We start from the raw sequence: 12,442 nt of genomic DNA on the forward strand, positions 1-12,442 counted from the left end.
TTTTCTTTTAATCATGAACATCATCCAATATTGGCAATCATTGTACAAGCAACATACAATTGTTGCTCTTTTTTTCTTTTTGATTCACTTCAAAGAAAACTAATGTTTACAGAAAGAAGAATGGTTGTTTCTTTCTACCTTATTACATAATTTCTTCTTGAAAACATTAATGCTATTGCCTATTTAACTTAGAAACCTGGTGTAGGAGCAGATTTCTACAATCGTTGAAAGGTCAACTTATCTTCTTGTGGGGTCCGTTCACAGTTTTGAATCCTGCAATTTCACAACAAGGCAAACCGTGAAAGCTCCTTAACCGGCTTGGGGGGTGCCGGTCGTGGAGGCTCCGACGATCAAGTTAGTACTTGTCGGAGATGGAAGACCAGCTATGGTTTTTGTGTTTTGTCTGAGTGTGTTCTTTTGTGAAGGGTTGGTTAAACTGTTCTTTTGTTTCCTTGGTAGCAAAAAACGTTCTCCCTCTCAATGGAAAAAGGGAGGGGTATTAATAGAAGGACGAAGATCAACCTCGAGATTTGTGTGTACATTCCACTTGTTTTCATTGGACCAAGTTGTACAAAAGGAAATATATGAAAGGTCCAATATTACGGCTGTGTCAGGGTCCGAAAGATGTCAGGAAGGAAGATACAGTAGCAATATGAAATGATGAAAACAGGGGTTGACGAAAGTATGGATAGAATTGTAGGCGGTACTTAATGAACAAATACATACATAAAAGGAAACCTTACCTAGGCATGTGAGCCTGTCATACCGTAAATATTGGTCGTAGGCTAGATGTGATAGGAGCAGCTTTACAGCTAGATCAGCTCACGAAGAGGCATTTGTCCGAGCTAGCGCCAGTACAGTATTGGCGTCTACACACGGTCGCCAATACATGGATGTATTGAAACTTGATATCACTTTATTAGGTGGTAGTTACAGTAAATATAAGAGATCAGACAGACTATACAATCCCTGCAAACATATGTCAGGGAACGTAGGGGTCTTGATGGTAGGTAGCTGTTATGCTTACTTCAGTAATGACGTATGAATAGTGTGTGGGCCGCAATATGGGCCTTAGGTCTTGGGCCTAGCTAAGATGTTTAGACCCATTGGACCAAAGTAGTCCAATTAACTTTGTTGTTATATGACCATGTAGGGCCATACCATTTTCGGCATCTACAATTGTCCCCCACTCTCCAAGTATGAGGATCAATGCATCTTGGAGAGTATTTGCGCAATGACTCCCTGCAATGATCAGAAAACAATGGAGTAAGCATAAGTGGAGATGAAATGTTTAACACAAATAGTCCAAGGTGTCGAGTGTTTGAGAAGATCCTGATGGAGCATGTTGTGAAGAGGCGTGTGTAGCCTAGTACAATGTTATTCACTAATGCTGGTGAGATACAACTTCTTTGTTCGAAGCTGTATGGAAGACACCCTCGTTTGTTTGAGGGTGACAATGTATACAACCTCGTTTGTTTGAGGTTGTACATAGCCAGCGTGGGCGTTAGCGTAAAAGCTATTTTGGAGTCATAGTTGTGGCCTGTGTTGGCGCTAGCATGATGACTATAATGAAGCTGTGGCTATGGCCTGAATTGGCGCTAGCATGTTAGCTATATGATGTAACCGATTTGTATTCGAAGGCGATTGCTCACACCTGTAAAAAGAACACTTAATGGCTACTGCGTGAGTACCAGTTTTGCTTTAAGGTAGTACGAGAGTTTATGTAAACGAAAAGTGAAAGAACAGCAACTCTCATTTCGGAACTGTCATTTGCAATAAATTCAAGGAAAATCAGTTTCATGGATAGTAATAATAGTGATAGTGTTGAAGGGAAGACTTGTTATGCTGATACGTAATACGGTATGAATGCCACTATGCTAAATAAAATTGTGACAAATAGAAGTCGTAACACGTGTCAACGTGACACGACGAGCATTTAATGCACCTGACGTGCACAGTGAAATTTTGAATTACTACCGCTACTGTTCCTTGGGGAGCACATTTCGGTAACCGTGCGCCATGATGAACACAAGGGTATTATGGACAATCTTACAATACTAAAACTCAAAGATCGTACTCTTAGTTTTTCAAAGAAGCTTTCAACCGAAATTCACAGAAATTGCTCAGATTTGTTGAAAACGGAAGAAAGGAAAACATCGATCGTCGCTCGTACCGTACCAATTGAAGGTAACTCTCACTTTCTCTTGCCCTGAGTTTGTATTTAATAGAATGACGCGACCTCATGATCAAGAACCGGAGAATGAAAGAGTATCCGGCAGCGGTAGAACCCCCGCCGACCAGAACAGAGACGAACAAGAACCCAGTGTAAACTATTGATGGTCTGGGTCAGGGTCTCAGGAACCTGGTGATGATAGAGTCGGAACCAGTGAGCCAATTAATGAAAGAGAAAAATCAGAGAGAAATGGTCACATTGAAGGACCGTTGATACCGAAAGGGTTAAACTCTAAATCGACCTTGGCAGCAAGTGATATGGACTTCTACCAAAAGAAATATAGAATCCATTCATCCATTTAGATTAGACCTGGAGCCGACACAGAGGGGGTCGATTTTCAAGTCCCTGGATGGACACCGTTTTATCTACTGTCTTTCAGTATAGGACTGAGATTCCCCATATCGAGTTTGCTTGCCGATGCTTGTAGGGTATGGCAAATATGCCCAAGTCAATGGATGCCTAACAGCCTCAGAATTTTGTTGAGCATTCAATGCTTGGCTGAACTAGAGAACCTTGAATTCGGGATCAATGAACTAGCGGTGGTTTATTATGCCAAAGAAAGTGGTCCAGGAAGATATTGCCTGGTTCGACGTAGAAACAGGGAAGAGCTGATTCTTGACACCGTCTCCAATGACTATATCGGTGACTGGAAAGATAGATATATCTTTGCTAGGGGCGTCCTGGTATACGGGCTCCATGGGGATTTGCCTTTAAACTGGGTTGAAGGAAATAGTAAGTTTCGTTCCTTCTTTATCTGTTTATGACTATTACTGAATCTTATGCACCGTTTCTTTGCAGCATCAAAGAATTTGCTAAGCAAGTGGAAAAGCAGCCCCGAAGTGTTTCAAAGAGTGGAATAGTTTTACAATCTTGGAGAACATAAAAGATCCAGAAAAAACATTCTAACAGCACGCAAATTGGAGAAAACATCCCTTTGGAGATACATAAGTAAGTGCACTTAAATGCCCAAACGAATAAACAAACATGCTCAAGGTGTTCATCTTACTTTGTTATATGTGCAAGTGACGAAATGTTTGAGAAGGTGTTTGCTGATATAACTAATGCAGATGACCTGTATGAGGCTCTGATACAGGATGCTGAAAGAAACCAGCAAGGCCAGGAAACAGTGGGTGGAGGTTTTGAGGCAGCTATGCGTGCTGCAGAAGCGTCCAAGGCCAAGAAAGTTGGAGAGAAACGAAAATCAAATGAGGAAGTACCTGAAAGAAGGATGAAATAAAGCGATGATCCTACTAGTAAAGGAAAATCGAAAAATACCGAGTCCAGTGGGAAAAAAGCAACTGAAGGGGCGATTGCTAACGTCGACGAAGGGACAAAACTGCCCAGAAAACTCCTTCACGACGCCATTGCCTCGGGACCTAGAGGTAGGGGTGGCGGTCTCATCAGTACCACTGCGGGTGCGTCGACTGCCATTGTTCTGGATGATGATTCAGACAACGATGAAGGGGACACAATGCCATTGGTTAGGAGGTTACCAAGCATTAGGACAGCCAGAGTAGAGGCTGTTGAACCAGTGGAGACACTGGTTACAGAAGATCGTGGGGAGTTTGATCCGACAACTGACGATTATATTGATGCGAACGTGGAATCAGAAGTTGCCAGAAATGAAGTTATGGCAAGTGGATCTAGGACTGAGTTGGCGACAACGGGCAACCAAGAAGTGGAAGACACTGCCCAAGGAGGGGAGAATATTCAGCCTAGGCTAAGGTTGAACGTCACGGGAAGTGAAATGGAGGAAATATCAATATGGATTCTCAAATCTTTGACTGTCTCTTCTGCTCCTGTACTCCCACCCATTGGTAATAGGAAACTTGTCTTTCCTGAGGACGCCAGGAAATTGGATGCTATGCCTCTTCCTAGCCAGTTCAATTATTCAGTGGCTCATTGCTTTACTGTAAGTGTCTAGAAACGTACCAGTATATCGTCATTGGTTTACATGACTAACGCCAACTTTGTTGTGCTTTTGACAGGCACTGCAAGGGGTACTCAGGTCTGGAGAAAACGCTATTGGCAGTTTGAGCAAAGAGAGAACTGAAAAGGAGAGGCTAGAGGGCGTGGTAAAAGGGCTGGAAGACAACCTGACCAATGTCACGTCCACACAAAAAGATTTAGAGCATCAACTGATTGGGGAGAAGAACAAGAATACTCAAATGTCTGCTCAAATCTCAAGGTTGGAAGAGAAATTAAAAGAAACAGATGAGCAGCTAATGCATTCAACTGAATCGTTGAGTGCATTGGAAAAGAAGATACATGACGATGCATACAAAGCAACCCAATTTGAGTCAAGGATCGATCGAGCAACCAGAGATGCTCAATACTTCAAGGACTGCTGGGAGGGAGCCGCCAAACAACTGGAGAGTGCAGAGGCCAAAGTGAAAACACTGGAATCCCAAATACACCACCAGGCTAACCAACTTGGTGATGTTTCCAGAGAAATGGACTTGCTAAACAAGGCGTTGGCGGCGCAGACTATAAAGACAACATAAAAGGTTTAGATGGCCAGAAAAATGGAGGAAAACTACCTTATCAAAATAGGGGCCATGGGAGGTGTTGGTCAAGCCGCAGAGAGGTTCAAATTGCTAACCCAGTACAAGAAGAATGAGCATCATAAATGGGATGTGAACTTGATGCTCAAGAAGGCTGTGGTAGTACTTGAGCACTACCAGCCTAATCAGAGATGGGTTGTGGACGAAGAAACAATTGGAGAACCTAGCACCGAAAAAGACTTGGCGCCTCCAGAGAGCAATATCTCCACAGTTGAGCAACTGCCCGTTGAGGCCAGTGAACCGCCAATACTTGGTACTGCCACGGAAGATCCTCCAACAGAAGTATGTCCGACTTCTAGTACTGCCACAGAAGATCCTTCAGCTGGACTCCCTGTCCTTGGGATTGAAGCCTCAGTTCCTCAATCAGAAAATATAGATGAAGGCCTCCCACGTGTAGATCTCCCAGTTACCACAACAGGAGCTACAACAATTGAAAGAAACATCTGAATTGTTTTGAATGTAACCTTGTTCTTTGGAGGAATTTGTCCAACACTTTAGTATTTTTAACTTGGATTTTAATTTTGCTAACATAGCAACCCTTAGCACGTAGTATTAGTTGACTGAACTAACCCTATTCTGTCCCCCAGTTTTAGTTGGATTTTTAGAACGTAACTCTAAAAGTGCGATTGAAACTTCAACGGATTACGTGTGAATATGGCAAGATGGGACGTTTTGCCGCTATTATATCCAACTTAAAGAATATGGCAGGATAAAGGTAACGAATCTTTGACTAATAATACTCTAAGAATGGAATAGCTATGCCAAGTGGCAAGAGGGAATTTTGGCAAGGGCAACAAATGTCCCCAAACACTATTGACGGACTTAACGAAGGAACAAATCCGCAAGACTGTTGCGCTCTATATAAGAAACATAGCATGGACTAATACAGAAGGGTTTAGGTGATATTGGTACCGATGATCAGGCCACACTGTCAGTTCCGGCAAAGTCCATGTGGGTTGCCTAGTACTGACGGTGAGTCTGATCATCAGTGCTTAGTATTACCGTCTAACAGAAATCTGTGTTTATGATCAAGGAACACAAAGGGTGTTATTGTATTAGCAACGTTGGTCTGGCTTCATTCCCAGTCCTGGCACATCCTATGGTGGCAGCCTAGTACTGGGATTGAGTTAGTCCAACTGGGCTTCTATAATATCTGATAGTTGATCGTTCTAGTAACGCCAAGTTTTGGCGACGGTATGAAGTAAAGTTTTACTTTTCATTAAATGTTTTCAGATGTTTAATACTGAATGAACCTTTGTCCTCTAGTAATAAATGCACTAAAAGCACAAGTTGATTAGGATAACCTGGTCTAGCATTTATTATCGTTTTAACTGCAGCAACTACAGTTCGAAGTACCCTTTACAGTTCTCTGGATTAATTAAATTCGAGAAATTTGTAGTTGTAAATACGTTTAGACTTCTTTGTCTACATTAAATGAATATATAGGGATTTTATCTGTTGTAAAGTTCATCTTGACTCTTTGGTTACCGTAAAAGAATTAATTGCAGAATTAATCTTGGGTGTTTTGGAGAAGATGAAAAGGTAAGGTAAACCACTATATAAAGGGTGATCTTGTTTTCATAAAGGAATTATCCGGCACAGTATAACCCCTTCTAACCATTACAGAAATGGCCGCTTCCCAGAGCTCTGCCAATTCCCCCTCGGACTCCCCGACAACAGGGAGGTGAGCTTGTTCCTTCCTCCTGACTACCGAAACCCTACACAGTATATCATAGACCTGAAGGAGGCGATGAAAGAGATGGAGAAGGACATGAAGGACTACGTGGAGCAGATCACAGAGTTGACCAAAGCTCTGCAAACTGCAGGCTGTGCCATGCTTCAACTAGAAGAGCTCGCGGAAACGCGAGCTATGGAGCAGAACATAGCCAAACTCCAAGACTCGCTCCTTAATCTTTCTGTTTTGATTAAGGAAGCGAGAAACAAAATGAATGAAAGCTTAAACATTTGGTCCTAAAGACCATATGTTTTTTATGTATTTTTATTTTTGTTTGTTTGTTTTTTTTTTTTAAAATAAAAATAATATTTCTTTCACTAATGCCTCAAATATTTCGCAAATATGGTGAACTGCAGGGATTGATGTAATGAAATAACGAAAACTGATAAGACATAAAAAACTTATCTACTTCGATGGCGTCTCCATGTTTTGGCGTCCGAACAGGCGACTGACTTTAGTCTTTCCGTACTTTACAATCCCTGCGCTCAAAAGAACAATCAAAGGTAGTCGATGGGACTCCCATCGACACTCCGAAGCTTAAATTAGTTCACATAATTATACACATAATGAACTACAAAAGTTTAAATATGTAAAGATACTAAAGGAAATATTTAAACTACAATTACAGCAGTTTAAAGACAAAAGATCAAGTGTGTTTAGAAATGGTACAACTATAGATGAACGGCGTTCCAAGGATGCAAGATTGCTTCTCCATTTTCCCCGCGTAGTCTATAGGCGCCATTTCCTAGTACCCTGTCGATCAAATATGGGCCTTCCCAGTTCGGGCCCAGCTTCCCAGCGTTCAGCTCTCTTGTATTTTCAAAGATTTTTCTGAGCACATAATCTCCCTCTTGAAATGTTCGAGTTCGAACATTTTTGTTAAAGTACTTTGAGACTTTATCATGGTATGCAGCTGTTCGCGTGAGCGCTTGGTCTCTGAGTTCATCAATTGTATCCAGCTGATCATTCAACTCCTGCCAATTCCTTTGTTCATTTGTCCACTGAAATCTGGCGGACGGCAGTCCAGCTTCAACGGGTATAACAGCCTCAGATCCAAATGCCAGAGAGAAAGGAGTTTCCCCCGTAGGCGTTCGTGAAGTTGTCCTGTAAGACCACAATACTCCAGGTAATTCATCAGCTCAAGCGCCTTTTACCTTTTCCAGACGCTTTTCTAGGGTTTTGATCAAGGTTTTATTGGAAGCTTCAGCTTGGCCGTTGCACTGTGGATGTCTTGGCGTCGCGAAATCTACCCTGATTCCCCAATTCGCACAGAACTCTTGAAATTTATGACTTGCAAACTGCGGACCATTATCTGTCACAATCTCCTTGGGCACTCCAAACCTGCATATAATATTCTTCCAGACGAACTTCTTCACATCCAGGTCTTTGATCAATGAATAGGACTCAGCTTCGATCCACTTGGTGAAATAATCAGTCATTGCCAGAAAATACTGTCGCTGTCCTGACGCCTTAGGTAAGGGCCCGACTATATCCATTCCCCACTTCATGAATGGCCAAGGCGCCGCAATAGGAGTAAGCCTTTCTGGGGGCATGTGCGGAATCTGAGCGAATCTCTGGCACTTGTCGCACCTCCTTACGTAATCAATTGCGTCTGACCTCATCGTTGGCCAATAGTACCCTGTAGTCAACGCCCGATGAGTCAAACTCCTTGCACCAGAGTGATTACCACATTCTCCTTCATGCAACTCTGCAAGTACATACTGGGCTTGCACCGAATCTACGCATCGTAGCAAAGGACTTGAATAAGACCTTTTATATAGCTGCCCATCATGTACAGCATACCTAGCAGCTTTAGCGACCAAACGTCTGGACTCATTCTTTTCTGTTGGCAGAATACCATCAATCAAATACTGAACAAACGGGGTCATCCATGTTTGGCCTGAACTAACAGGAAGGACCTCGCTGTCATCCAGGTTCTCCAATTGTCTCTGTCTGTTGATCGATGGCCACTTCAGATGTACCAGAGGAATTGTCTGCCCCTGGTCGGTTTGAATTGACGACCTAAGATTGGCCAGTGCATCTGCATATGAATTCTCTGCGAGTGGAATCTGAGTTATAGAAAACTCTACGAACGCCAGTTGCAGTTCCTTCACTAGCTCCAGATAACAAGTCATCGTCGGATCTTTGGCCTGATAAGAGCCGATTGACTGATTTACTATCAATTGTGAATCTGAGTAAACTTTCAAACTCGCTACTCCAAGTTCTTCGGCCAGCATCAGACCAATGATCAAGGCTTCATACTCTGCCTCATTATTAGTTGCATGGAAACCACACCGGACTGCCCGTTGAATCACACTTCCTTCTGGTGAGATTAGCACAATTCCCAGACCACTGCCTCTGATATTACTAGAGCCATCAACATATGAAGTCCACACCTTTGGGGCTTGATCTACCATACAAAGTAATTCTTTATCTGCCTCCGGCTGTATTGATGGAGCAAAGTCAGCAACGAAATCTGCCAGGACTTGTGACTTGATTGCGGTTCTAGGTTGATACGTAATGTCATACTCACTAAGCTCCACCGCCAACTTGATTATCCTTCCAGACAACTCGGGTCTATGGAGTATACTCCTCAACGGGAAATTCGTCACCACAGCAACCGAATGGCATTGAAAGTACGGCCTCAGTTTTCTGGCTGCAACCACCAAAGCTAGAGCTAGCTTCTCCAGTAAACTATACCGGGTTTCCGCATCCAGCAAACTCTTACTTACATAGTATACCGGCAACTGTTTCTTGTCTTCTTCCCTGACCAGAACTGCGCTTACTGCTACCCGGTGCTTGGTTTGGATAACAACGGAGGGGATGTAAGATACAATTTCAATTGGTTCAAGGCTTCTTCGCACTCAGGTGTCCACACATAGCTGACAGATTTCCTCAAGGTAGAGAAAAAATGACAGCACTTGTCGGATGATCTTGAGATAAAACGGCTAAGGGCTGTCACTCTCCCATTAAGTCTCTGAATGTCTTTAACGCACGTTGGGGAAGGGATGTTGAGTATGGAACGAATCTGATCTGGATTTGCCTCGATTCCTCGCTTTGTGACCATATACCCGAGAAATTTTCCAGACGCCACTCCAAAGGAGCACTTGGATGGGTTCAACTTCATGTTATACTTTATCAACAGATCGAAAGCCTGTTGAAGGTGCTCTAGATGTTGGTCGGCGACTAAAGACTTCACCAGCATATCATCAATATACACTTCCATGGTGTCCCCCAGATACTTCGAAAACATTTTATTCACCAATTGCTGGTATGTGGCCCCGGCATTTTTCAATCCGAAGGGCATCACTTTATTTATAGCAGTAGATTCCTCTCTCAGTTATGAAGGTCGTCTTCTCCTGATCTTCCGGATGCATTAAAATTTGGTTGTACCCCGAAAAAGCATCCATGAAACTCAACAACTCATTACCAGTTGTTGCATCAATCATCATGTCTATGTGTGGCAATGGAAAAGGATCCTTCGGGCAAGCTTTATTCAAATCCGTAAAATCAATACAGACTCTCCATTTGCCATTCTTCTTCTTTACAACGACTACGTTAGCTAACCAGTCCGGGTACTGTACCTCCACTACAGACCCATTATCTAACAGCTTCTGAACTTCTTCATTAATCACTAAATTCCGTTCAGGAGCAAACTTCCTCCGCTTCTGCTTGACAGGTGGATATTTAGGATTGACCCTGAGCTGATGCATTACGACGTCAGGGTCTATCCCAGTCATATCTGTATGGTTCCAGGCAAAACAGTCATGATGCTGCGACAAGAATTGAATCAACCTCTGTCGTAGATGATCAGGCAGCTGCACTCCAATCAGGGCTTTATGATCTGGGAAGTCAGGATGGATTTGCACTTCGTCAAGCTTCTCCATTCCTGGCTCATCTGGTGCCAGACCGGGTGCCTGGTTCTGTAGCTGCTATGAAGATTCACCCTTGCTCCTCATGGTGGTTTTGTAACAACTCCGAGAAGAGTGTTGATCTCCCTGGATTTCCCTTACGCCATTATTGGTAGGATAGCGCAAGATCTGATGATAAGTAGAGGGCACGGCCCATATCGCATGCAACCATGGACGTCCCAAAATAGCATTATAAGCAGAGACGAGTCTACAATGGAGAACCGAGTCTGCTTGTTCAACCCTGGAGCATATATGGGTAACATGACTTCTCCCAGGGAATGACTCACCTCACCATTGAACCCAATGAGTGCTGTTGACTTTCGTAATATCAAGGTCTCGTCCAGACTCATTCCTTTATATGCAACCAAGAACAACACATTGGCAGAACTCCCATTGTCAATCAGAATTCGCTTCAAATTAACGTTTGTAACCTGAAGCGTAAGTACCAGAGCATCATGGTGCGGATGTAGCAATTGTGTGGCTTCGTCGTCAGTAAAGACCATTACTTGGTTAGTGAAAGTTCCCAGGGATCGCGCCATTTTAGCAGCTGGGTTCACTGTTTCCTTCTCGTACTTCTTGGCAGAGGTGTGGGACAATCCACTGATCTCTGATCCCCCAGAAATCACACAGTAGGTTTGAGTAACTGGTGGTGGCGGTGGCAATGCTTCTAGGTTATCGACTTTCCTCTTTTCCCAGATAGCCTTACCGCGCTCAGAGAGCAACTCTCTGAGATGACCTTTTTTCAACAGGTAATCTACTTCATATCTAAGGCCTCTGCAATCAGGAGTAGTGTGGCCAATGTCCTGATGAAAATCACACCACTTCTTGGGGTCTTTCCATCCTTCAGTCTCTTTCTTAGGCGGCCACTTCACCTCACTACCCATCTTCTTTAAGACCTGAACGACCTCGACTTGGTGTATCCTAAGAGGGTACTCTGGATAGTTCTTGGCATAATCGGATGCTCCGGATTTACGGGAGCGCCAGTTACTGCTAGGCTCCGCAACGGTCGACTGTTCCTTCCTTGGACGTTTGTCTTCTCGCTTCTCTTCCTTAGGAGGATTAGATGGCTTTCTTCTTGCGTCCTCCTCCCATCGAGCAAAAACAGTAGCTTTGATTAGAGCCTCTTCATAGCTCCTCACATTGCACTTCGTGAGTTCTTCATAAAACTCCCCATCTGGGAGTAAACAACTCCGGAGTGCTTGAATAGTTGTTCCTGGGTCACAATAGGGTATGGATACTTTCTCCGTATTGAATCTTGACAGGAAGTCACGGAGGGATTCTCCCACTCGTTGGGGTAGTCGGTATAAGTCATCAGAGCACTTATGAATCTTCCGACTACTCGAGAATTGCACCATGAACGTCTCGATTAGCTTCTCGAAAGAAGCAATACTGCTGTTGGGCAAGTTTATATATCAAAGAAGAGCAGCACCAATGAGAGTGGAACCAAATCCTTTGCACATACACGTCTCATACATCCCGTACGGTATGGTGATTGCACCCATCTTTAATTTGTAGTGGGCCACGTGATCCTCGGGGTCATCAGTCCCATTATATAACTTCATGCTTGGGACACTGAACCTGTGCGGCAGATCTGTTTGGTATATATTGTCTACAAACGGTGACCCCATATAGCAATTGGCATTAATTTTGGCCGAAGCAGGCAGTGCTTTAGTCAATTTATCTATATCTCCCTTCAGTTCGAGAATCTGTTTGGCCATCGCCGCCTGGGCTACTGAAGCGATATTGGGTCCTGCGAAAGGTGCAGCAGGAAAACGCGATGGCTGTGGGAGCCTACCTCTTGGAGAACCAGTCAAATCTACAGGGGCATCCCTATTGACATTTTGCTGAATTTCTTCTGTCGCAGGATCCTTACCCCGTGAGGTAGAAGTATCATATCCCCCGGGGGTAGTCCCGGGAACAAACTGGGCACTTAAAGGATAAGACAAAGGGTCTCTAGGGGGTGGTGTTTGTTCAAGGCGGGGAAAAGGTGGAATTTGGA

General features: G+C 43.6%; 2 protein-coding genes across 2 annotated transcripts; both read right to left on the reverse strand.

Annotated features, from left to right (window-relative positions):
* Positions 1-7,203: 7,203 nt before the first annotated feature.
* LOC119997000 lies at positions 7,204-9,839 on the reverse strand. The gene is made up of 3 exons (XM_038843774.1): positions 9,454-9,839; positions 7,754-9,385; positions 7,204-7,636 (listed from the first exon to the last, which is right to left on the reverse strand). Exons 1-3 carry the CDS (start codon positions 9,837-9,839, stop codon positions 7,204-7,206), a joined length of 2,451 nt encoding a protein of 816 aa, XP_038699702.1.
* Positions 9,840-10,541: 702 nt separating this feature from the next.
* On the reverse strand, positions 10,542-11,798 carry LOC119997002. Its single transcript, XM_038843775.1, has one exon. The coding sequence runs from the start codon at positions 11,796-11,798 to the stop codon at positions 10,542-10,544; it is 1,257 nt and encodes a 418-aa protein (XP_038699703.1).
* Between the last annotated feature and the right edge of the window lie 644 nt (positions 11,799-12,442).

The sequence above is a fragment of the Tripterygium wilfordii genome, chromosome 4, assembly GCF_013401445.1.
Source record: "Tripterygium wilfordii isolate XIE 37 chromosome 4, ASM1340144v1, whole genome shotgun sequence".
NCBI lineage: Eukaryota > Viridiplantae > Streptophyta > Magnoliopsida > Celastrales > Celastraceae > Tripterygium > Tripterygium wilfordii.

What these genes read in the sequence shown, in the direction of transcription:
- LOC119997000 (XM_038843774.1), bottom strand. Translation starts at nt 9,839, where the DNA reads ATGCCCTTCGGATTGAAAAATGCCGGGGCCACATACCAGCAATTGGTG. An exon ending in ATCTCAAGATCATCCGACAA is followed by an intron (nt 9,386 to 9,453) that starts GTGCTGTCATTT and finishes AGTGCGAAGAAG; the next exon opens with CCTTGAACCAATTGAAATTG. An exon ending in GCGACGCCAAGACATCCACA is followed by an intron (nt 7,637 to 7,753) that starts GTGCAACGGCCA and finishes GTGGTCTTACAG; the next exon opens with GACAACTTCACGAACGCCTA.
- LOC119997002 (XM_038843775.1), bottom strand. Translation starts at nt 11,798, where the DNA reads ATGGTGCAATTCTCGAGTAGTCGGAAGATTCATAAGTGCTCTGATGAC.